Below are 25,611 nucleotides of genomic sequence, written 5' to 3' on the forward strand. Positions count from 1 at the left end.
TGTGTCTGTTTTGGTATTAATGTTCAAGTCAACAAGGATGTCTTTGTTGGTAATGGTAGACAAACATTTTATTTTGTTTGCATCACAAATTGCATTTCTAACAAAATACTCAAAGTACTCAGTAAAAGATCTAAATATTAACTATCGACTCATCAATGCTGAAACGTAAGCATTTTCAATATACCTCTCAAAATAGACACTAAAACAACCAATCTAATGTATCAGTTAAATCAGATAATTAAAATACACTACATTAGAATGTATATTGATGGCTTAAGTGTCCTGTGGAATTCACCTGTTTGAGTTTCTGAATCTGAGGATGTTTTTAGTAGAGTAAATGCCTGTCAGAGCAGGAGCAAGGCCATTCAGGAGACAAAGTCTGGTGCCATTCTGAGAACTGGGATGGAAGAAAGAAGAATTATTAATTATTATTATTAATTCAAAGAACATCTGTCTGTTCTTCACATATCTCTCGAACCGTCTGACCAACTTCACACTTAGCATGTGTCTTGCTAAGGGCACAAGTGAGTGTAGTGAGTGGTTGGATAAGAAATGCAAAAGATATAGTTACAAGAAGCATTTATCTGCTCTTGCCGTTCTACTCACTCCCTCTGCCTCCCCATACACAGTACAGCACTATCAGTGTGCACCTACAGAAAGTAGTGCAAGTGAGTGCTGTATCCAGGTATGTGGATAATGTTAAAAGACATCATGTCTGCTGATATAGAACCCTCCTCTATGCGGTTTGCTTGCATCAAAAGATTCTGCAGATCTCGACCTCAACCATGTCAACCAAATCAGAATTCAATGTATGTGTGTAACAACATCAAAAACAATGTGTTTGTAAACTGCTACTCCGAGCATACCGATCACATTTACTTTGGAATTTAAGTGACAATTCTGCTTTCAGAGTGTCACTCTCATGAAGAGGCATACACTGACCAGGCAGAGCATAATGTCACTTCACTTATGCCAGAGACTGTTTTTGGAAAGCTAGGCAGTTGCCAATTTCATCACAATGGATCATTCCACAAAATGGTGCTCATCATCTTTCCTATTACAAACTCTTGAATTAGGTTTAACAGAGTTTTAACCCTATGTCAAAACAGTTAGTGGTTAAGTCTGTCATTTTCATCTGTAAAAAAGTCAATTATCCTACTGAATGTTTATTATAAACATTATAGAATGCTTAATTGTAATGATGTTTTTCCAACTGTCATCCCATTGTTCGGATAAATCCCAAAGTGAGGAAACGGTCACTTGTTTACTTTCCCCATCAACTATTCCCTCAGTAAGCATACTGCCGTTGTGTTGCATTACAACAGAGATGGTAAACTTCAAAAAGAGACAGAGAGACTTTTGTTATTATGACCGATGGCCAAGGCAAGCTCTAATGAATCCCGAAAGGAGGGTAGGGCAGACACAGTTTTCTGTGAATATCTCGAGAACCGTAAGGTTTAGGAGGACCATTTTTTTTTGTATGTTGATCTCAAGGGGCCATGTCAACCCATTCCATAACCACTCATTTCATGTATAGCGCCACCTAGTTAAACACAAAAAAGCAAAAAATATTTTCATCACAATATCTCTGGCTGACATGGTCAAAACTGCACGAAATTGAAAGTGTAGGATCATTATGACACCCTCCGAATGCATGCCAAGTTTTGTGGACTTTCGTTCATGGGGGGCCTTACAATAAAATAATTTATGTGTACATTTAGTGACCGTACACCAACAAGGATTCCCGGGACACTGAAAGACCGGGGTACACGAAACTTGGTGGGCATGTAACCCCACATGGATAGCATGGAACCATCGTTTTTTGTTTTGATCTGTAGCCCCCCGCTGTACTGGACCCCCCGAAAGGAGGGTAGGGCAGACACAGTTTTCTGTGAATATCTTGAGAACCGTAGGGCCTAGGATGACCAATTTTTTCCATATGTTTGCCTCCAGGGGTCATGTTAACCCATTCCATGTGCACACATGTGCATAAACTGATACACACGCACACACATTCACAGTAATCATAAGTATGACACATACTCACACAGTAGACATATGTACGCATGCATGCACATGCACAAACACACATACGCAGGCAAACACACAAGCACGCACACACACACACACCCACACACATAAACATAAAGCGTGTACACGACACATGCACACAATTCAAGAATTTCTCAGAATTATGAACAGGCAAGATGGGGTGGGGTTGTATAAAATGAATTTCACATGTGAAATCTATGAACTAATCATGTTTTGGTACTTGTTGTCTAGCAGATACCAGTGAGAATTGAGTGTGGATAATGCATAAGACAGTCATATAGGCCTTTCAGCGTGATTTATTTTTGTGGAAAAAATGTGCTGGACTGGGCGGCGGTCATATTTTGTACCGCTCTGCGGTACATCTAGTTTTAGACAATGTTGATTTTGCCAGTAAACGCAATATTGCAGAAATGTATTTCTACAGTGCACCTTTACTGGGAATGGGCTTTGGAAAGTTTAGTTTAGTCACTGATGTCAGAACTTACTTTTCACGTGTAGCCTGCATTACTTTGGAGCAAGGTGTCAGCCAAGGGAATGAAAGTAAATGTTTACATTTGGTTTTCCAGCAAGCACTCTGATTGGTAGGAATGATACTGCTGTAGTTTATGACATCTGATCACCTACAGTTTATTTTTGGATTTTTAGAATGACAGTAAATGATAGGATGTAAAGATACATGTATTCGTACCAAACCATTTTTTGGTACAGGACTTTAGGTTCAATACAGATGATGTGTACCGAATGGTCAGCGGTTTAGCCGGTGGATTAGCTAATGTGTGCCTACTGGCTCCGACATCGAGGAAGCTAATTACTATTCTTATTTGAGTGCTTGCAAAAACATTACTGCCAAACCACGACAAATGTCCGATAATGAATGTGTAATTTACTTCCATGGCAAAAAGTTCTGAAGATATAACGCTCTATTATGAGGGTCAAAAGCGCGGCGCAAAGCGTATTCTCATCACGACGCAAAGCGTATTCTAGCGCATTATCTGTGTGTGTGTGTGTTGGTATAGAACCCCGGAGGTGTCATTGCAAGATATTTTTTGTGTATATCAAGAGAATGTGTGCTCATTATACTAAATCATGCTCTCATTTTTACTAGAGGGTCATTCCATCCCAAACGTACAAATCTCCCCACTCGACCATCACAGATTTGGCTGAAAAAAATCAAGGTGGTTCACACACTTCTTAATAGGTATAGTCCCAAATATTAGCTCTCTACTCTCAACAGTTTTGTCACAAAAACATGTTTTAGCAACTACACCCCCCCCCCCTCCCCCTGCATTTTCAGACACTTTTTAAGAAGCGTTTTCCATATTTTCTGTCTAGAGTGTGCACTGATTTTAGTAAACTAGTTCAGTGCCCGTTCAAACATGCTATTCCTGTAGAAAACCCGTAGCCCAATTAGATGCCCGCAGGGATGCCTGCTTTAAAAATAGAATGATAGGAAAAACATCATTCCAGCTAATTATTCAATAATGACTATTGAATATTATAGTATATTATATTATATTACTATATTATATTTCTATATTATATTATCCTATAATTAATGTTCTGTAAGCAGAATTTAAGCATAGCTGCATTTGACATTTTTACAGATCAAAATGACATAAGACGGCTGTTTTGAGTTAAGGCTATATGTTTATTGTTAAGCTTATTTGAATAACTTCCTGATAGAGAAGACAAACAATTTTGTGGAATGATGCATCATTGTTTAAAATTTGCAACAATGTAACTCAAGAATCTCTGGTAGCCTATAAGTAGGGTTGGGTATCGTTTGAATTTGAACGATTCCGATTCCAATTCGATTCTGATTTTTTTAAGAGGCAGGGTCAAAAAAGGTTTAGGATATTTTAAATGAGCTAGCTAACCAACGGTCTTTCTCATGGTATCTGCACATTTTCCAAAAATTAACCAAACCGTGACTTCAAAACCGAGGTACACACCAAACAGAGGCTGGTTACTGGCTTACACAAGTAACTTTGGGAGTCACCTCAAAACAATATGTCACTTCAGAAGCAACATGCAGTAAAGTGTTCTTTTGATCAGTGGTTACTCCTGAAGCCACCAGGGTAAGCCAGTAAACCTCGCTCTGAAGTGACATAGGCTAGATCCATGTTCTTTGGGATGTGGGCTAGTGTGTGCTGTGGGCAGAATGTGCTATTTCTGTTTTCATGTATGTCTGTCTTCTGTATCCCTCAATGACTGGCATCATTATGGTTTCAAGAGATATTTTTTGAGAACAAAGCTCTCCACTGCAATAGCAACCAACCAACTTAACTGCACTTCAAATCTGATTAAGTGATGAATAGAGATATGATGACGTTCTCACTTACCATTATCTCCATCTCTATCTCCGAGGGAACACACACATAGGTTGCACATTTGTAATTCAGTCTATGTGTGCTGGGGAACTTTCTTTTTCGCCAGTTCAGCCTGAATCTGTTGGGGGAACTGGTCCAGATTTTCCCTTACACATCGTAGACAAAATCGTTTGGTGTAAAATAGACTGCAATCCTGAAAGCACAAATGTATCATATGAAGCAGGTCTACATTGAGATGTTAGGTTGCTAACAACATTACAAACACGAACATAGGATCATAATTAAGAGGAAGACGAGTCTCTCAAAAATCAAATTAAACGGAGCATAGCCTACCGTGCCGATGCAAACCACCATACTGCACAAGGTGCACTTTGCGCCCAAAACGATGAACTTGTCTCTGTTAGGGCTGAAAGGATCCTTTAACACATATGATTCTTCCAGGAGCCTAATGTAAACAAAGGGGAAGGGAAGGGAAGGGGTGTATTTTTTACTGAACTGTTCAGGTAACATTCTCAGATTTAAGCTGGCAGAAAATATGTGGTTTACTTTCACCTACACTATGGCTCTTGTGTTCGGAGGCTTCTGACCATAGTATGTGAACGGCGTTGACAGGTCACACGTTTCACAAGTAAACATACCACGAACAGATCCTTCAGTACTTATCTCCATATTAAGATTTAAACTCACTAAAATACTAAGAGCTATTGAAGAAATACCGAATTAATTAAGATAAGTTATTGTATGTATGTGCCGTAATTATTTTGTATATAGCCTCAGAATTCAGTTTGAGCCGCTCCAAGGTAGGCGCAGCATCAGGGCGCGTGGACCATAGCGTGGACTCTTCGCGCTCTCCGTTCTTGGCCGACCATCGTCCGGATGAAGTTACGGCAAGGCAAAGAGAACAATCTTATTCATTTCGCGTTTTTGAACGGAGTGGGTTGATTTATGGCAATTAACTTGTAGAATCAGAGCTTGATGAAAATATACAGTATATACATAAAATATGTGCAAAGTAGGCTACTCAGCGTTTATTTATGTGTAGGCCTTGACTTGGTGGAGTGCCAATTATAGCTACTCACCTTTTACTGTAGACCTATTCTATATGTTATGTCTGTGTCAGAGTAACCAGAGTGCCAGTGCCACCTGAACCTATCGATGGCCATGTCGTGTGTGGGCCTAGTAGGCCTACTCAAAGTTGGGGAGATGTTCTTGTGAGTCTGCTATATGTGTGACTACCGGTATGTGTATGTATGTTTGTGTAGCTACTGATGTGTTTTATTGTGTCTGTGCTGTAGCCTCTCGAGGACATTAAAGTCCCCAATCCCACATTGAGTGATGAATTGCCCATTATTGGAGCAATATTAGCCTTGTCAAATAGCAATAGGTTTCTAATTCACTAAGGGCTCAAAAACTGTCTGGACAACCTGTGTTTTCTCAGAACCATATCAGTGGCCATGTTGAGGAAATAGGCATATTATTCTGATTTCCCAAAAATGAACACAAGATGATACAGCAAAGATATTTTAATGATCACAACACCAATGTTACAGTCATACTACTTTAACTATTTGCACAGTGACTCTTTTTCCATCTAACACAGGGTCACTAAGGCAGGGGCCAACCTGAGGTTTTACTATGCCAGTAATCCCTGATAATCAATGTATAAAATTGTTGTTAATAAAATGCAAACATATTATACTTGTTAGAACTTTCTATATACATTATATGATTTTTTCCAGTGAATTAAACCATAATAACCAACATACACCTGGGACTAAACACATTAGAAAAATACAGTATAATATAAAACCTGTTTAGCTTATTTTGCCTTTATTTATGTTGCTGATTTGTTGATATTGATGCTGTTATCAGGGGAATGGTAGGAGGTTTCATCAGATAAAGAATATCCATTTACTTTGGATTTTTCATTTCATTTACTATTACCCCAAAATTCTGGGGTAATACTCCCTCAATCATATCACAAAACTACAAAAACATCAGAGGTATATATTTGGAGTGACACATGATTTTGTTTAACTTTATAACATTTTGTTAGCAGTATGTGTTAGACAAAATTATAATTAAAACCAAGTTTGACTTAGTCTTCATAGTTGGACACAATGTATAAAAAAGGCCTACCACTGATTAGGTGACAAGCAATGTCAAAAAGAACCATAATGACACCAAAAAGACCCTTACGTGACAAGCAATGTCAAAAAGAACCATAATGACACCAAAAAGACCCTTACGTGACAAGCAATGTCAAAAAGAACCATAATGACACCAAAAAGACCCTTACGAAAATTCATCTCTTAATATTAAAAGCCAGTCTCATATTATTTATCAACAGGCATAAATAATCCTGACATTGATTAGTGATCTTTTTGGAGTGATACAATAGCTGTATGTATTATTTACAGATGAAGTTATTTCCATTATTTAACAAAGTGAGGTAAGAGTTGGTAAAAGGCTTGTTATTGGCTAAAACTTTTAACACACAATGAAACATGAAACAATCTCTTCTAAAATGGATGATGGAAAACATTACCACAATCCCATTGAATCAGTTCCTTATTTTTCATATAACATTATTCACAGTCAAAAATGTATTGGTGTTTTTCAACCTACTCATCAGAAGTGCTTTCTGTGCTTTTCAATCATTTCTGTACGTGGATCTCCTTAACAAAAAAAGGCACAATGTTTTAGCTTTAACAGCAGACATGTGGCCAGTGTCCCATGTTGAAATAGTTGCACGGTAACCACCAGGCAAGTTTACACTGCTTCTGGTCACTGGTGGCTGCATCAGGCAAATGTATTCATCCCAACAATCCCTTTATACAACGTATACAACAATCCCTTTATCCCTGCTGTCACTTGGATATTCCCACAGACACAACCGTGGCCCACTGGTTAGCACTCTGGACTTGTAATCGGAGGGTTGCCGGTTCGAGCCCCGACCAGTGGGCCACGGCTGAAATGCCCTTGAGCAAGGCACCTAACCCCTCACTGCTGCCTCTGTTGTTGCAGGCAGCTCACTGCGCCGGGATTAGTGTGTGCTGTGTTTCACTAATTCACGGATTGGGTTAAATGCAGAGACCAAATTTCCTTCACGGGATCAAAAGAGTATATATACTTAAAACTATATATTTTTTGCATAGGCCTAAATAACTAGCAAAATCTGTTCCTGCAGGAACCAGTACTCTTACTAGCAATTCTCTGATCTCCACCAACAGCGACTGTGGCTATATTAAGGCGGCTGTACTTTTCAGCTCTCCACCACCACTCATGACACCAAACTTTAGACTGCTCTCCACAAACCACCAAGGCCCCAGAAGTCCTCCCTGGACGATATCCCCCCAGATCTCACTCTGAGATGTAAGGCCATGCTTAATACATGTCTTTGTAAATCTCCTGAAGCAGCGGGTGCAAAGAGGCATCTTCTGTCTTCTTAATCTCCTGTACTAGACAAGCGTGCTCAGTCACAAGCTGCCGAAGGTCTGCCAGTTTCTGCAACAGCTTGGGGAAAAGGAATGTGTCATCTGGATGGTTGGCCAGCAGATGGAGCCGCAGTGCATGAATAATATTTTCCTGGATGCATTCAATGTGCGACACATTGCCCAGGCCTGGTCTGTCTGAGAGGATAAACAGAGATAACATACATGTTGAAAGACTTGACAACAAAGTACTTGACTTGATATACTAAAGTATAGCTATAAAAGCTATGCACTTTGGCTCAACTTGTTCTACAACATTTGGCATTATTGCCTATAGCGACCACCATTTAGTTTTTTAAGTGTTCCATATAGGCCTACCATAAAACGTCTCATCACATACAACTCATCAAATACTGCATATTTATGTTGCTTGTTAAGGGTTTATAGTGAAATGAAATCCCATCAAATATTTTTGAGGTTTATCATTTTCAATCACCATGCGAAGTGCAGTTTATAACATTACTCACTAGGCTATTAAAGAGTAATTTATTTTTTCTGGTCTACAGTACCTCCACAACAGATGATAGTTCCTACAAATAAAGCCAGGTCACTGTCATCTAGCTCCAGGGCATTGAATTTCGTGGCAAACTGGAACTTGGGCTCCATCATGTCGCTGAAGGGTCGGCGCAAACTCTTGAGGAACTCGCGCGTGATGAAGCCTCTGCCCTGCGCGACCAGCAGCCCGTCCTTGTTCATGCAGGAGGCCAGCAGGGCGAAGAGCGCCTCGTGTACTCCGTACTTCAGCAAAGTCACCTGGTCATTCAGGTCAAGCTCCTGGAAGCCTGGCACAGCCTTGGCAAACTCTGTGAGTTCAGTGACCGTCTCCACGGACGTGCACTGGCAACAGTGGAAGAGCCGACCCTCTGCCTGGCGCTGCAAAAGGCCGACCGCGTCTACGCTGCCTCCAAAAAGCTGGATCAGCAACGTCTTTTCTGCCAGCTGCAGAGTGTCCATGTCATGTATGACAAACGGCTTCCAAAAAAGAAAAAGAAAACATTAGGATAATGAAATGGGGAACTAAGTTGATGAGGTTGTGAGCATGTTTGTAAGACTTTTATATCAGTAAAGTGTGGAGAAGGAGGAGGAACTCTTTAGCTACCACTAGTTTATTTAAATATCCTTCACTGAAGGGATAATTGGGAGACATTTCTCTTACTCCTTCTTCCAAGGCCTGCATTTGAAACTAACTAGCAGACTTACATGTAATGAAGTGTGTGCACACTAGGGAGTATTTACCGGTGCACTGGTCTTGCCAGTGAGAAAAACTCTGGCTTTGGCTTTATTCATGGGGAAGTGCTTCAAGTAAGCCGCATGGATCAGTCGAATGAGAGCCTTCACATCAGCCAGCTGAGGCTCCACATACTGCTTCTCTCCAGTCTCCAGCTCAGCTTTCAGTTTCAACTTCTCTGACTGGGGCATCCGCCCAAAACGGATAGCTAAAATCAACCACAGTACACACATTAGTTAGTGATTACGTCCTGATGTTACTCTAAGTTACACCATGTTTTCTGCCCATTGTATTCAAAATGGTGTTCCTGTTGTTGTAATTGTAACATATATAATAATGCACTCTGCTCCGGGTTTAGTTTAGTCTTTGCGGAATCTTCTGACCTAGCTCAAGCATAGATCTAGTGAGTTGTACTTATTGCACAAGCCATGGGTAAATACATTCAAATTGCCTGCAGGGGTCAAGGTCTGCTGGTTATTAGGGTAAAACATTATTTTTTGACACACACAAACACACACACACACACACACACACACACACACACACACACACATACACACTAATTGAGCCCTGGGTGAGATATTGTGGTTAAAGTCCAAGCGCACATCCATCCACATCCATGTCAGCGGAAACAACTGGACAAATGTCTGATTGCATAGGCGACACTCACACCACTAAAACTATTCTGAACCATAATGTGTGTGATTCAATTCAGTCACATAAAGATCCTAACATAAAACACGAGCAAGTGCATACCCCATAAAACTCAAGTCCTACACAGTGAACATTTAGCTCCTTTCATTGGTTTCTGTTCACCCACAGTTTTATGCCTTCAACATTGTAAATAGAGTACTGTAAACTACATTTTATAAACAATGTTTATATATGTAAGCCACCTTAAAGTTTGGTTACTAAGACCATAACCAGAGAGGGTTAAAGCGGAGCAAGTAATCAAGGATCTTTGCCATAACTTTAGTTTTAGAATGGTTTGAGTACAATAAATATTTTAATATATAAATATGAATAAATAGAATAAATATGACGAAGTAGCAAGAACAAGAAGCTGAGTTTACATGATTATATGTATTTCTTTTTCATTCTTTTTTTGGTCTGCTTGAAAGTGCAGGTATTCTAAAATACTTTTATTGTGGTATAGTCATCTCCTAGGTGACGGGTTTGTTTTTCACTCTCGAGACTCCACTTGAATGAAATTGGTTAGACATTACTGATAATCCTCTTAAGAAAAATAATACTATCTTTATCTAACTATTATCTAACCTTTTCTAAATCTATCTATCGTATTGAATCATCTTACCTTTCCTTATCTATTTTTCTACGGATTGTTGAAGACCTGTGTTGTTTGAATCTTGAACTCCGGTGAGTTAAAATACTCTGCTAGCATCCTGCTAGCGAGTGATTAGCACCGTTAGCTGATAGTGCATTCATTTCAATAGGGTGATTAGCATGCTAGAAAACTGAGCTAACTAATTAAAAACCAATCGGAGATATGTTTTATTTGATTGTCCTTGATATTGTCTTTACGTATGTTTTTGAGTAATACAGAAGTTGTTAATGAATATATTGAATTACATGATTTTAAATATATGACCGTTGGTAGTAACAAACTCCTAAGAGATAGGAGACGTTAATATTAGAATGTTTAGAGGTGCGCGCACAGTAGTAGCTAGCATGTGTGTGAGTGAGAACGGCACCTCTTCTCTCTCATTACCAGCGACGCTAACGTCGTAGTTGTGCCTAGCTAAGTTAATAGGACTTAATTGAACTGAAACTGTAGTTGAATTGGAATTTAATGATATCTTAAGACTTTGATATTTAATATATATCCTTAATTGTATTCTCAAACTGCTGTATGCAGATTGTTTTTTTTATGTACACTGGAACACTGGATGGCGAGTCAGTCCCCTTGGATCGATTGAACTGTTCTACCCTTTCATACTGGATAATCAACCCCTTGAACTGCCCTTTCATACTGGATAACCAACTGGATAACCAACCCCTTGGATCTGTTCCCTGGATACAGATAAGCCTTCACACATACACTGACATTGTACACTCACACCACCTTACCCGGGTATTTCTTTTCTTTTGGACATTTGAGTTTTTAACTATTGATTTGATACTTTGCATTTTTAAGAGCTCTTTTATTATTTTATAGGGTTTTGTATTAATTTACTATTTATTTTCTATTTACTAATATTTCCTCTTCTTTTCTCTTAGAGAAAATATATTCTTGCATTTAATAAACCTGCATTATTTATTTATAACATTTTACATACTGGTGTCCTTGTCAATTTACTCCCCCCTTAATGCCAAACCTAGAACTGGCCTAAACTTAACAGTAACCCATAGAAGCACCTCCTTTTACTTTAAAGTACATTTTTAGAGCAGAGGGGTGCTACATATATATACCATAGAAACAATCACCTGAAATGTCAGGTTTTACTTTGCTTACCATTGTGGGACATGCCAACTGAAAGGCACTTGTGGAATCGGCAGTACTGACATTTGTTACGGTTTTTCTTCTGGATCTTGCAATTTCGCTCACATTTGTCGTATTCCAACTTAAGGCGTATGGTCCTCCTGAAGAAGCCCTGTGAACCATTAGTAAAGAGGAGGGAGTGTAGGGTTAGTATGCACAGACGCTAGCTATTGTGCTCATTATCAGTAGGCTAGCAGAAGAAACTGTAGAGATAAGTTTAAATATGAACTTTGACAACAAGACTGCATCAGAGGAAAAAACAGCTTATGGAGAGGATCTTACCAAAGAGTATATTTACTTTTGTCTGGGGTTGAAGTAGCAAAACATAGATATAATAGAATTTACAAGTGAAATAACATCCGCCATGCAAAGTAGATAATGAATGTGTGCCTCCTCCATTAATACTTGACTGACACAAACATCAAAAGATCAATTTAAGTGTTTGTGTTTTTCAATAATTACACTCACATGAGGTCAAATGGAAACTTAAAATCCATGTTGTAAATAAACATATGACAATATCCATCAATGCCCAACCCTCCCTCCCTCCCACACACGCACACACACAGGGGCCATTTAAAGCTTAAGCTGTGAGCTGTTGATATGTATGCAAAGGGTCAGTATTTTAGGCATCTCTGTTACTACATAGCCCTGTTGGGAGCCACCCAGCACATGCCTGTAAATGGAAACATCCATAAAACACACTCCTGTCGTAGTGTTCAAGATCTTCCCGGAGACATGTGACACCTTATGACATACTGTTTCTGTAGCTGAGAATACATTGGTATGAATCTCAAGATGACAGAGAAGGTTGAAGCAATCATCCCAGCGCATCGGTTTTGAAATTGGTATATGAGTCTTCCCTTTCCAACCATTCTGTCACAGTGCTTGTCCCAGAAAATAGCCCAATGAATGCTCTTTCAGTGGCTCTAGGCCTCAGGTCACAGAGGTTATGCAAAAGACTGGGGGAGTTGAACAGACTCAGCCAATGAAAACCCCTGACTACCCGGTCTCTGTAGAAACATGGATTTCCTCACAGGAATTTCCAACCATTTTTGACAGTTTTATGACCCTCAAAATATTTCTTCTTCACAGCAAATAGCCAGATGGGAGTTATTGTGATATTCCTTCCCTGTCCATGGCAGTCGGGTCAGATGAACAAAGCGTGCATACTGAGGAAGAGGAGTAACACGATGATGTTGATGATGGTGATGATGATCCACCTCTTGATGTGGCAACGCGACATCAGTTTGGTCTGTACTCATGGATGGGCTCCAAGCAGGGGAGAGGTTAAAGAGCAGCCTCTCAGAGGCATCTGTGTCCTTCGCATGACATTCCCCTTGTGAGTGAGTGAATAGGAGGGTGGGTGTACTTGTGTGAGTATTCTAACCTTGCATCCCTCACATGCGTGGACCCCATAGTGGAAGCCTGAGGCACGATCAGCACAAACGCGGCACTCCAGGTTTAGAGGGCTAGAGGACACCTCATCTCCGGTCACTATTCCAAACACCACAGAGGTCGGACTGGACGCTGGTGTTAAAAAATCTGAGGAGCAAGCAGAAATACCAGGGCTAATCATTATTGCAAAACCATTGTATACATAGAGTATAACACTTACACTCGGCGTACACCAAATGCTAAAAGTTGGCTAATGACGACTAATTTAATGCTGTAGCCTACTTCAGAGTGTAAAACCCAAACTTTCAAGTATATTGGATATCTACATGCAATAAAAATATAATATAATATGGAATTCTATGATTTATAATGAATTGTGCAAATGGTGAATGGACTCCAAACACTCAAATTTCATGCCTCAAATTCACACACACAAAACGCACACACACACACACACACACACACACACACACACACACACACACACACACACACACACACACACACACACACACACACACACACACACACATAGCGGAGGCCCCCTTGCAAGGCTGTAACCTGCACATTGGGAACTGCATCACACACTGTACCATTAGTCTACGCAACTAGCAAAGGGGAAATGTCCCATGGCATTTGTATGGAATAGAAAATCTTAAGCAAATAGCTTTCAGAAGTGTGAAAGAGTGCCCAAATACATATTGGTCATGATGTATTATAACAGACTGAAGAAGTGATGGAACGTCAGAAATGTCTTTCATAAGCAGAGTTGATTGGTACAAAACAAACCATGTGGGATTCTAGCATTCTGTTATCATTAATTAGGCTCAAACCTATGGAGTGATTCTCAAGAGTGATTTCTCATCTAACTCGTGATATGGGTGAATCAGTCAGCAGGTTACCTAATGCAGTAGAACACTCGGATCCTGTACTTGAAGACTTGTGCTCATGGATATCAAAGCTGTTGAAAGAATCATCTTCCACTGACTGAGAGAGATCTTCTAGCTCCCCCAAGTCCTGGATAAGGTCCCCGCACAGAGGACTTACCAGGACCGAGTCTCCAATAGAGGACGGACTGTAGGGACTCGGCATGTCGACCATGGTGGTGAACCATGCCAAGCACTGAATCCTTCATGAGACTAAAAAAGAACAAGTGTATACAGTTAAACTGATTGAAAAATACAAATTGATTATCTTCTTAGAGGTAGAATACAAGTTATGTAGAGTCATTCATGTCCTTCAAACTGTTTATTGATACCAGAAGAATATAAACCTGCTTCAGTCTAGTCTGTAGTCTCTTTTCAGGTCAGAATTAATAATTTCAGCCAAAAATAAAAATGGCATTTAATTTGTAATTCTTTTCAATTAAATGAAATAGATTAGAATGCTTTTATTGACACTGCACAGCTATACAATAACATTTAGAGCCTCTCCCTGAATGGTACATACAGCACAGACACTACATAGAATCTTCAAACAGATTCAAATTTCCAGCATTAACTCCTACTAAAATTATGGCTATGATTTTCTTCTAAACCCAAGTTTGTTCTACACGCAACATTTAAAAAGTTTGCACTACAAAACAAAAGTAGAGTAAAACGTCTGGAAAGTTAAAAAGCCAGGAAATTAGTATTGCTTAGCAAAGTTCTAGTTAAATTAAAAAAGAGCGGAAATTACATTTTTTAAGAAACTTGTGCCTTCTCAGGTTCGCCAGGGCCCAGTGAAGGTAAATATCCTTGACCTGTATATGAAGGGGCTCTACATGTGCTCACCTCCTTTATGGTGTAAACACTGAAGTGGCTATCACATCACCTTATCACACAATGCTCAGTTTTGGCCTCTTGCTTACTCACGGGCCAAAGAGCAAGTTACTGGCTAACAGAGAGGACAATAAAATACAGTCGTTTTTAAATACAGGAGCTTTAGGTAATTTCTTTTATTTTACAGGTCAAACATATCTGTTGGTTCATTGTACTCTACTCTACTCTAAACCACCTTCTGTAAACCAATTGTATACTACTGTCTACACTGCACTATATTTCTTGTCCTGTCTATGCACCACCTGTCTATACTTTGTATACATTGCCGTTTTCTGCTTTTTTGGACTTCTGGTTAGACACAAACTGCATTTCGTTGTCTTTGTACTTGTACTCTGCACAATGACAATAAAGTTAATCTAATCTAACCTAATCTCATCTCATCTAATCTAAATTGTTGTTTTCAGATCAGCTTTCATAGTGTCTGTAAGTGAATCAAACACATACTGCATGCTGAAATGAAGATACTCAATTCATGTGGCATCATGTAGATTTGCTTGTCAGCACACTCATAGCAGATATGTGGTTGGAGAGTGATGATGAGCAACACAATATTTGTGGCCTACAGTCATCATCTTAGAGGCTGGCCGCCTTTGTTCACACCCAACAACACAGCTGCTATTTGTAAAGCAGAGAACATCTGTCAGGCCCATTATAGAGCTGTCCAGAACCTTCATCTCTAACTCCTCTGCTATTGGATAACAGCTTCAGATGACTAGGATAGTTATTTTGAATGTCTATGCAGTCACAATTGCAACTATTATCGCAAACACAGTTTTTGAGATGTGTTTTGTTGGAGTGTTGAATGGAAACACATACAGTGTCCGCTAACAATGTATGTTAATGCTGTGATGGGCCAAATCCTCTCTCTTTAGTTGTTTGACAAGTTTTTGTTTTATTTTCCAAAACACATTGCTGACCTGTCTAGATCTTGGCCTTGGAGCTTCACGGCAGTTTTACTCCGATCGCAAAGCTGCATTTCATTAAAAGTGAAACATCAATCTTACCCAACTGTTCACATCTGTTGGCCCCCAGATGGCATGAGGATGCCTGAGTCTAGTGAGCTCCCTAGAGAACAATTTCCCTTTTCTCAGGAATGTATCTATCCCTCACAAAACAAGGTGAGCTGAGATTCACACACCATACAGTAAGTTCTGCAACAATACTCGGGCAAGTTGACAATAGGGTAATAAATTCAAGCCCATTCTTATATAAATAGGAAAATCAAGAAATCACCGCAAAGCAATCCCTGACACTAAACACTCAGTATTATGCACTCTGCCTCGATTTGTTTCCACAGGTGACATAATAAAGCAGCACACTGGGAAAGACTAAGCTAACAGGAACTAAACTACAACAGAGCAATGCAGTTATGCAGCTAACTCCTAACAGAACATCTACTCACACAGAAGGCAAAGGGGGAACTTGACAAAATCGATCACAAGCCCATGGCAGTTATTCTTCAAAAAGATAACTATGGAGTGATTTAAAGGAAACTCAGTCCACTATTTTCCTCCATTTCATTCTTCACGATCCTGTTGAAAACCAAGCCAATTCAAATTCAGAGGAGTGCAGGCATTATACAATAAAGCACTGTTTTGTTTTTTTCAGCATGTATCAGCTGAAGGAGATCCTGTTCCATTTTGGCAACGGATGCTTGCTCAACACCCCCAACTACCCCCAACTACCCCCAACCTCAAACAGACAGAGCGGCCTACGTGCCTAAGAGGACGCTGGCAGTGGAGGCCAGTGCAGAAGAAGACTGTGAAACTAATAAACACCCTCACCTGCCCACCAACCACTCCTTTCATTGTCCCCATCTCCTGTCGCGCCGGGTTTTTGCTCCCTGGAGAACAATAATCCGGGGCTGTCTTTTTGGAACAAGATGAGGGGGAAATTGGGACCGACCCAGAAATAGCTAAATTATCTGACAAGTCTACTAGGCAACTAAATCAGTCTGGCTTACATGGGGTCTTACAAGACAGGCGTGACTTGGAGGCTTATGATGACAATATAGACCCTTTCAACAATAAAAACAAAAACAATGCTTGAACGTTCTATTTGGTTCCCAATCTCCTTCCTCTGCATTAAGATAACATAATATGGAATGTTAAAACGGAAGCCTTGTGGGGCCAACTATGATGCTGATAATGGAACTCTCTTGAAAGCTTCAAAAGCCATCCTAAAACATTACTGTGGCTGAACTGTTACATCAAATAATTGTTCTAGCAAGGTTAGGTTCAGTTCCCAAATCCACATACAGTACTGATAAGATGTACATGCTGACGTTGATGTCAGTCTTTCTGGATACAAACTGTACATAGTATATAAGTATAATATTCTCTTTGGATCCTGTGAGGGAAATTTGGTCTCTGCATTTATCCCAATCCGTGAATTAGTGAAACACACTCAGCACACAGTGAACACACAGTGAGGTGAAGCACACAGTAATCCCAACGCAGTGAGCTGCCTGCTACAGCGGCGCTCGGGGAGCAGTGACGGGTTGGGTGCCTTGCTCAAGTGCACTTCAGCCGTTCCAACTGGTCGGAGTTCGAACCGGCAACCCTCCGGTTACAAGTCTGAAGCGCTAACCAGTAGGCCACGGCTGTGGCCACGGTACATTTTTGTTCTACAGATATTCTGCTCCTTTAAGGAAGTGAAGACCTACAGTTACAGTTTCCTTGAGCTGCACTTGAGAGAGTACTCTGTACATCCCCAACCGCCCACTGCGGTCTTCTGATGAGCGTCTGTTGTGTCGACCAGTCATAAACGCTAGGTCAAATTCAAGACTCTTTTCCTCAGTGGTTCCATGTTGGTGGAATGAGTTGCCCAGTGCTCTCTGTTCTTGTGATAGTTTTGGGTCGTTTAAGAGGGGTCTAAAGACATTCCTGTTCAACATGCACTTAGTTCATTAAGTGCTTCTTATGCGTTATGGTTTGTATAATATTGTTTTATTTCCATTAGGCTGTTGATTAATTTGACATTGTTGTTTACTATTGATATTCTCCTTAATGTAGTCTTACCATGTTATTGTTTTTATATTATTGATTGAATGAACATTATTGTTTTTATTATTGCTTTTTTTCTTCATTTTCATTGTTTATTTCATTAGGCTAATTGAATTGACATTGTTTATTACTGCAACATTTCAGTTTGGTCCCTGTTAAATTTAAGTATTGTATTGTTTTGTATTTGTATGTCGCTTTTGGACAAAAGCGTATCCATAACCATAACCATAATCATAACCATAACCATAACAAAACAAAGTAACCATTTTCAGTTTACACAGGCCACAAAAGCATCTTATCTTGAATGAGATGTATCCATGATGCATTAGATGTTTGGTTCATGTGGTTAACTGCTTTGCAATGTTGCAGGTAGTCGAAGTAATGAGGTTGAAAGTCAGACACCACAACCAAAAATACACACATGAAGTAATTTAGCTGTGTGCCCTGTATGTAACCCTGTGATTAATACACAGAATGTTTGATTCCAGCTATGAGCATATGTACAAGTGCAAAATTAGAGCTATTCTAGACAGACAAAGAAAACCGATATGTAATAGGACAGATTATGAACAGCATTTGCAACTGCTAAAGACCTTTGACAGTATCACTGTTCACATATACACACACGCACAAACACACACACACACGCACACACACACCTAACACACACACACACTCACAAACACACACACACACCTAACACACACACACACACACCTTACACACACCTAACACACACACCTAACACACACACACACACATACACACACAACACACACACAACACACACACACACACACATACACACACACACACACACACACCACACACACACACTCGCATGCGCGCAAAAACTCTCTGATTCACCTTAACAGTCAACAACCCAATCACATAAGAACTAATCAACGGAGTTGAAAGTGGAGAGAGAAATCTAGGCTTACCTGACAATTCACTTATGAGAAGACGACTATGGGTTTGGACCAAATAAATACACAAGCTCCACCAAGGGACAAAGTCCAAAATGACACACACTGCATGACCTGGCCTTCACAATGAACGAGATTATTTGGTGCATGGCCAATATTTGAGCTGTACTGTGAGCGATGAGCTGTGAGCATGAGATAAGACATTGTCTAAAGCTAAACAATCATACACATCCAGATGCTAAGGATAGGATGACCTCAGCTGACCCTTAAAGCTCACCCCATAAACATTTCTCCCAGGGCTGAGTCCAGTATAAAGGACAAACAATCCCATGAACACAAAATGTAGGCTTATTGGTTTCACAACATAGCATATCAATTCCAAGAATATAATAGGCCTATAAATTGGCCTTATAATGCTGGTTAATGATGCGTTACATTGAAAAGAACTTAATCAGAACACCATCAGCACAACTCAAGATTAGTATACAACCTGGTACCTACACCAGTTAGATGTGTGGAATAAGCATCAGACACACTGTATCCAGCAGAAGACAGTAAAACGTTGGGTAGAGCACAAAAGGAAGTGTCAATCTAGTCAAAATGGTCTCACACCCTTATTGTAATGCTTGATCAAAAAACTTGTCAAAGCTATTCAAAATTTTAACTCTGACAATAACAATAATGTAAAGCCAAAATACTGATCATAGGAATCCGTTTTGAAGCTATTTGAGCATCCAAATTGGACAGTTTCACAGTTTTCTTGATTAGACATTCAGAGTCAGAGGTTGGGGGAGGTAGAGTTTCCATCATTTTCGATTATTGTATAGCAGAGTACAGTAATGAAAACACTCGTGTCTACAAAACAGACTGTAATTAAGTCAAACAAATGCACAGATTTAAAAATAACTTTTACATAATTCAGTTAAACTGACAACCAGGCTGGGCATGGAATCAGCAGCAGACCAGCTAGGCTATTCATTGCATTATTACGCAACATGTGAATGCACAATATTTCGTTTTTCGGCTGTTTCTGAAAATGTTTGCCATTAAATAGCCTACCGTGTAGAATTGGTTTGCATCGGTTCGGAGAATTGACATGCAGAATTAACATGTTTTATGTCTTCATATGTTACTTTCAATGAGTGTTATAAGCCCATATTTGTAAGACGGCGTGCATTACCATTTATCTAATAGCTTGTTACATAAGACAGAACACTGTTTAGGCATGTCTGTCTACCTTAAAGCCAGCTGACCAATCCAGATCTACCATACGACTCTTTGTTGCCTGCAGCGGTTGAATCAGGAGGAGGCCGAAATATTGAAAAGTCCACACACGTTTCTTCACCCACCAGTATCCTACTACTGCCAAAACGCGTTGGTGGTAGCGAACCGTGCCGTTTCGCTCCCGGACGTGACGCTCCAATGACACTGCAGCATGCACACACCTCCTGACACACCTATAGTTTCAGCCAATAGAAATAAGTCTTTTTACTACGAAAGAACGATGTCCTATCCATGACGTCGATTCATTATGGTACACAGTTCACGATGTGAATTAATTCGTACTAGCCGATTTTGGAGCATGCACGAGCTGTGAGCTGCATGATGCGGGAAATCCTCATATCATAGTGTAGGTTGGAGGTTCTCAACCTTTTTGGAGCTAAGGCGCATCAAGGTTAAACCAAAACGCCAAGGCACACTGAGTTATGGTTATTGAGGCCAGGGAAGACAGACAGTTCATTAGATCAGTTCTTGAAACTGGGTCAGTAAAAAAGTTTTTTTTTTTTTTTTTAAGGAAACCAGGATCTAATGAGCATCTTTGAGCCTTGTCTACACAAATCTATAGCCAGGTTTAGTCATTGAGGCAAAGCATGTAGGAAAAAGGCTTATCCATTCCATATGCGTATAGCCTACACCACAGCCAATATTAATGTTATAGATACAATAAACGTGTGATACCATAATGCTATAGATACAATAATACATGTGTGATATCATAATGCTATAGATACAATAATAAACATGTGATACCATAATGCTATAGATACAATAATACACGTGTGATATCATAATAATAAACGTGTGATATCATAATGCTATAGATACAATAATAATGTGATACCATAATGCTATAGATACAATAATAAGCTCATTGTTTCTGAAAAAAGCCAACTGCATTCCCTCTAGCCTGAATGGATTCCCTCCACATATTCAGCTGCTATTTGTGGTAACTTGAACTCTAGTGCCACCCACTGTTCATAAACCTAGGGTGAAACACCAACCTTTTCCCAAAAAGTGTATCAAAACTCAATTAATGGTTAACACTCAAATGACAGGTTGTGTATAAAGTTTGACTATTGCCCTGTATGTTGGAAGCACAAACATTTCTGTGATAGGAAAGCTTGAGAGTCTGTGTCACGCTGAGCTGAAGCTGCTAAATGTCCATTTGGGTCAGAGTGCATATTTTATTTAGTGGACAAGCATCCATTTTAGCAACTGAGGAGGAGAACCACTGTTTCTTACAACAGACCTCACCATCACCCATGTGAACCTGCAGAGATCAGATGTCAGATTATTTCTGACATTCTTCATCAGTATCTATTAAACATTATTGTTTGATCTCAGAAACATCAGAAAAATAAAGATACATTAATACAGAACATTATTGTTTGATCTCAGAAACATCAGAAAAATATAGATCCATCAATAAAGATCCATCTCCAATGTATGCATGTATGCCTATAGTGAGGATGATAGGTCAGATGAATTTGTATGATGAGAGTGAGATAAAAGACAATGAGACAGAAACAATTTCAACAGGCAGGATTTCATCATTTTATTGTTTGCTTTTAAAATATACATCTGTAACACATTATTTAATGTAACACATTATGTGGTAATATAAAGTAAATATTTAAAGGATAGCAATACTTACAGTTTGTGGGTCTTTGAAGATGTAGCGTTGTTTTGCTGCCCTTCAGGGAAGGCAGTAGGTTGTATAGTTATCTCCTGATGGGGCAAAATCACAACCCTGAAACCACACAACCTACTACCTCACCCTGTACGAACATCAGTGCATCAACTTCAATTTCTCAATGAAAGGTCATGTTTTCATTTACAAATACACAAATCTACAGCATAAGCCTATGGAAATAAATCTGCATTTGCATATATGCACACCTTGCACATGTAGATCTAAAAGTAAACACGAGCATTATTAAACACATTATTGGTGTTTACAGGGTAGAATCAAATAAAAGACCAGAAAATCATGCTAAGTCAATGCAAGAGACAGTTCAATGAAACCTTTATTTTGATACATACAGAATATAAGTGAATTCCGAATGAAATGACTGGGTGTAATGACAATTTACACATTGTTTCTACAATAACTTTACATGTACCAAAATAACAATTTGTATTTATATGCAAAAAATGTTGGGGGTTTTTTCATAACTTTCCACATGATGACAATACAGCCACTTCAGGAAAGACAGTAAGTTGTATAGTTAACTCACAGCAAGGGATTGACCCTAAAACTATACAACCTACTACCTCACTTCAAAGGGCAGTTTTGGATTCCAGTGCTCTGAATGCTTGACATACCGTCCTTAGGGTAACGCCTTGACCTGTATCAACTTCAAAATGATGACTTGTTCACAACCACCAAATACAGCAAACCATACAGCCAGATGAATGAAACAAAGGATGATTTGTATAAACACCATTATGATCCATAGAAAAGAACTGTGTCCACATAGTGCATCTATGAGAGAAAGACAGGGAAAGATTCATGTTATTTTTAATTTCAGCAATGGAAAGCATAGGTGTAAAATAAATAAAATAAAATATTTATTTGTCACAGATAATTATACAAGGTACAATATGTTGTGAGATGCTTAGTCTTCTGACTTCAATGACAATGTATTAAAACAAAACAAATAAACAGAACACTGAAGATGCGTGTTACTGTGATACATACAAAAAATAGTATATATATGTATACTTCATATAATTCTATTAAATTCTATTATTATGTCATGTGGTCCTGGTCCAGTCCTCATTCAAGATGTGAAAAGATTGTGGATAGAAGCTTATTTAGTCTCACAACTGGGTTTCAGGCAGCGGTAATGTTTAATATTTGACTGGAAATATTCCACTCAAACTCACTACATTATTAATGGAAATCTTGTTTACAACTCTACTTGGCTTAGAGTTGGAAGAGTCAAGTAACACCTCTCCCTCACTAAGAAAGGAAGATCCTCACCATGTATCAAATTCTCCTCAGTTGTTTCACTTGTTGCACTTTGAAATACTCCAAATCAGGTATTGTAATGTTGTGACACTACTGGTAAATTAAGCCATCTAAATGTCTATGCCAATATTTTCTAATTGAACACACACTGAGTCAAAAGGTGAAAGGTCAATGTGAAGCTGGTAAGCACTAAGTAACGGGCGGAGACTGCCCTCAGCGCTGCTTGGGTAAGGCGACAGAGAGCAGGCTGGGCAGCTGTCATGGTTGTGAGGCCAGCGCGATGCTGTGGTCAGCGCTGAGAGTTTCCTGTGTGAGTGAGGCTGTGGTCTGCCATGTGGTTTACCTCTGGATGGGAGAGGCATACCCACAGAGGTGAGTCAGACTGCTGGGGCCTCAGAGAGGAGAGGTGTTACCACACCGCTCTCTCTCTCTCCACACACACACACACACACACACACACACGCGCACACACTCTCTCTCTCCATATATATGTATATGTCTGTGTGTGTGCGTTTGTGTCTCAGTGTGTGTGTAAAAATATATGCTCAAAGTTTGTTTTTCCAGAGCTGAAGCAATGGTTGCTGTTCACTAAATCAGTGGTTCTCAAATGGGGGTACGCGTACCCCTGGGGGTACTTGAAGGCACTCCAGAGGGTACGTGAGATTTTAAAATATACATATATTTAAAAAGTAGAATCCATGCAAAAATACTTTAAAAACAATTATTTAATAAATATTTCAGGAAAATATAAGTTCATAAAATTAATTTTATATTTCAGTAGGCTATTCAATTTCATTATCCTCCTAAAAACCCAGATTCCCCCCGATACCAGGATGGTTCAACCCAACCTGTCACATGCCACCCGCCATCACCTGTCAATCACTGTCAAAACTCAAACGATGGAGTTGTGGTTGAAGCGTAGCGGTAATTCTTGTGCGCTGGTTAGGGGGTACTTGGCTGAAAAAATATTTCACAGGGGGTACATCACTGGAAAAAGGTTGAGAACCACTGCACTAAATCATAGCATGACAAACATGCTGTTATGCATTATGTGTTTATACTACAAACACATCTCGCCAGGTACAGCAAGGTAAATGTCAAATAAAACTCATCTCTGGGTCGTCTTTTACCAGACTGCAGTATGAGACACTCGGGCAGACAGTAATTGTATGTACTTTTGACATGGAGTGTGCTGGAGTGTCCTGAAGTGACCTCTCATTGCGAGCAGTCAACAGTTCCTCACCCACCTAAATTGACTGCCCCTCTATGTCTAACAATGTTTGCCAAAGCAATAACAGGCCGCGGATAGCTTTTAATAGACTATGAGATAAATACTGCTCCTCCCTTTCCCAAACAGTCACACACACAGCCATGCCACCTTAACCTTAGATGGCACTTTCACAAACGGAACCTCTTGCAGGCAGCGCAGACAGTCCTTCACTACCGTTTGCTCTCAGATGAAAGACCTGGATTCATTCTGTGCACATGGGGAGGAAGTTAAACTGTGACTGAACACTGCAGGCCCAGTCGATAATCAGGACACTGGCACAGCCTGAGATAAGTCACTTTTCTATTAGGACTGTTACTACTGTTACCTTATCCACCAGCACGAGCTGACATGGCACACATGGAGGTCTTATTCAAACAAGATGAACATGTGACAGAGAGGAACATACCCAAGAAGCTTTCCTTCCAGGATGACTGAGAAGATAGTGAATTTAGACCACTTACAGGGATCACTATACTTCCTAGATCTTTTACCAAAGATACTTTAGTTTATCAGCTGTCTCTGCTTCTACTTAAAGCTCAGCGAAAAATAGCAAAAAAATGGTTTTGCGGCAACTAAAGTTAATTGGTGACTTTTCTGTTGTTGCATATTCACTGTCCAATAGGTGGCAATCTTCTCCAGGGCCCGTCGAGTAAACATTTTGACAATGGCATCTTTGTGCATTTAAAGGGTGCTAATCGTGGTGCCTTTGCATCTTCATTTCATCTGTGGGAGATTAAACTATAATTCACTTTTGTTCCTTCCCCTGGTCTAATGCATAAGGGTAACAATAGGCACCAATTGGCTGTTTTGGCTATAAATCTAGTCAACCACAGAATAGTGTAGGCTATAAAATTATACCAAAAAATCTTCTACAGTCATTTTACAAATGTTGTGTCATATGAAAAGCCTAGTATATCCCTAATAATGTAAACCGACTCAAGCACCTGCAATTCGAAATTGTGTGTGTCTCCCCTTACTCTTAATTAGGCATTTTATGTTGCATACACATACTCACTCACCCACAGATTATAAATCAAGCACACAGATCAAGTATACTGCAGCGGTGCTACACTAGAGTGCACTACCTGCCATCTAGATTATGCGAGTGGCCATGACATCATCTATACGCACAACAATTGAGCAACTCCACCCCAGCTTTTGTCACCTGTCAATCATGTCTTAGCGTCATTGTGAGAGCAGGCGGCACATTTGTCTAGAAGACCGCCCATCCCTGCCCCCCTCTGGGCCTGCTCACAGACCTTATACAGTCTAGCTTGGTCAGCACAACGACAGACAGAGGACTACATGTGCTTCACCAGATAAATGCTAAAGC

General features: G+C 39.7%; 2 protein-coding genes and 1 long non-coding RNA gene across 6 annotated transcripts in view; 1 reads left to right on the forward strand and 2 right to left on the reverse strand.

Annotated features, from left to right (window-relative positions):
• Positions 1-42: 42 nt before the first annotated feature.
• On the reverse strand, positions 43-5,241 carry cdpf1 (cysteine rich DPF motif domain containing 1). Its single transcript, XM_048268607.1, has 4 exons — positions 4,939-5,241; positions 4,716-4,827; positions 4,395-4,575; positions 43-397 (listed from the first exon to the last, which is right to left on the reverse strand). The coding sequence occupies exons 1-3, from the start codon at positions 5,049-5,051 to the stop codon at positions 4,456-4,458; spliced, it is 345 nt and encodes a 114-aa protein (XP_048124564.1). The 5' UTR covers positions 5,052-5,241; the 3' UTR covers positions 43-397; positions 4,395-4,455.
• Positions 5,242-7,443: 2,202 nt separating this feature from the next.
• Positions 7,444-25,611, reverse strand: part of pparaa (peroxisome proliferator-activated receptor alpha a) — a 39,282-nt gene continuing 21,114 nt past the window's right edge. For 2 of the 4 annotated variants that reach the window (XM_048267697.1, XM_048267698.1), the window contains 6 exons: positions 13,905-14,141; positions 12,995-13,149; positions 11,578-11,716; positions 9,113-9,312; positions 8,386-8,848; positions 7,444-8,014 (listed from right to left, as the gene is read on the reverse strand). In XM_048267697.1, coding sequence (XP_048123654.1) covers positions 7,770-8,014; positions 8,386-8,848; positions 9,113-9,312; positions 11,578-11,716; positions 12,995-13,149; positions 13,905-14,103 — 1,401 coding nt within the window. In that variant the 5' untranslated portion in view covers positions 14,104-14,141 and the 3' untranslated portion in view covers positions 7,444-7,769. The other 2 variants (XM_048267695.1, XM_048267696.1) reach the window with 2 other exon arrangements.
• On the forward strand, positions 15,821-16,877 carry LOC125310365. Its single transcript, XR_007196291.1, has 2 exons — positions 15,821-15,940; positions 16,120-16,877. It is a non-coding gene; the product is annotated as an uncharacterized LOC125310365 (long non-coding RNA).

Source organism: Alosa alosa, chromosome 17 (genome assembly GCF_017589495.1).
Source record: "Alosa alosa isolate M-15738 ecotype Scorff River chromosome 17, AALO_Geno_1.1, whole genome shotgun sequence".
In the NCBI taxonomy this organism is placed as follows: domain Eukaryota; kingdom Metazoa; phylum Chordata; class Actinopteri; order Clupeiformes; family Clupeidae; genus Alosa; species Alosa alosa.

What these genes read in the sequence shown, in the direction of transcription:
- cdpf1 (XM_048268607.1), bottom strand. Translation starts at nt 5,051, where the DNA reads ATGGAGATAAGTACTGAAGGATCTGTTCGTGGTATGTTTACTTGTGAA. An exon ending in CCGAACACAAGAGCCATAGT is followed by an intron (nt 4,828 to 4,938) that starts GTAGGTGAAAGT and finishes TGTTTACATTAG; the next exon opens with GCTCCTGGAAGAATCATATG. An exon ending in TGGTGGTTTGCATCGGCACG is followed by an intron (nt 4,576 to 4,715) that starts GTAGGCTATGCT and finishes TTGTGCTTTCAG; the next exon opens with GATTGCAGTCTATTTTACAC.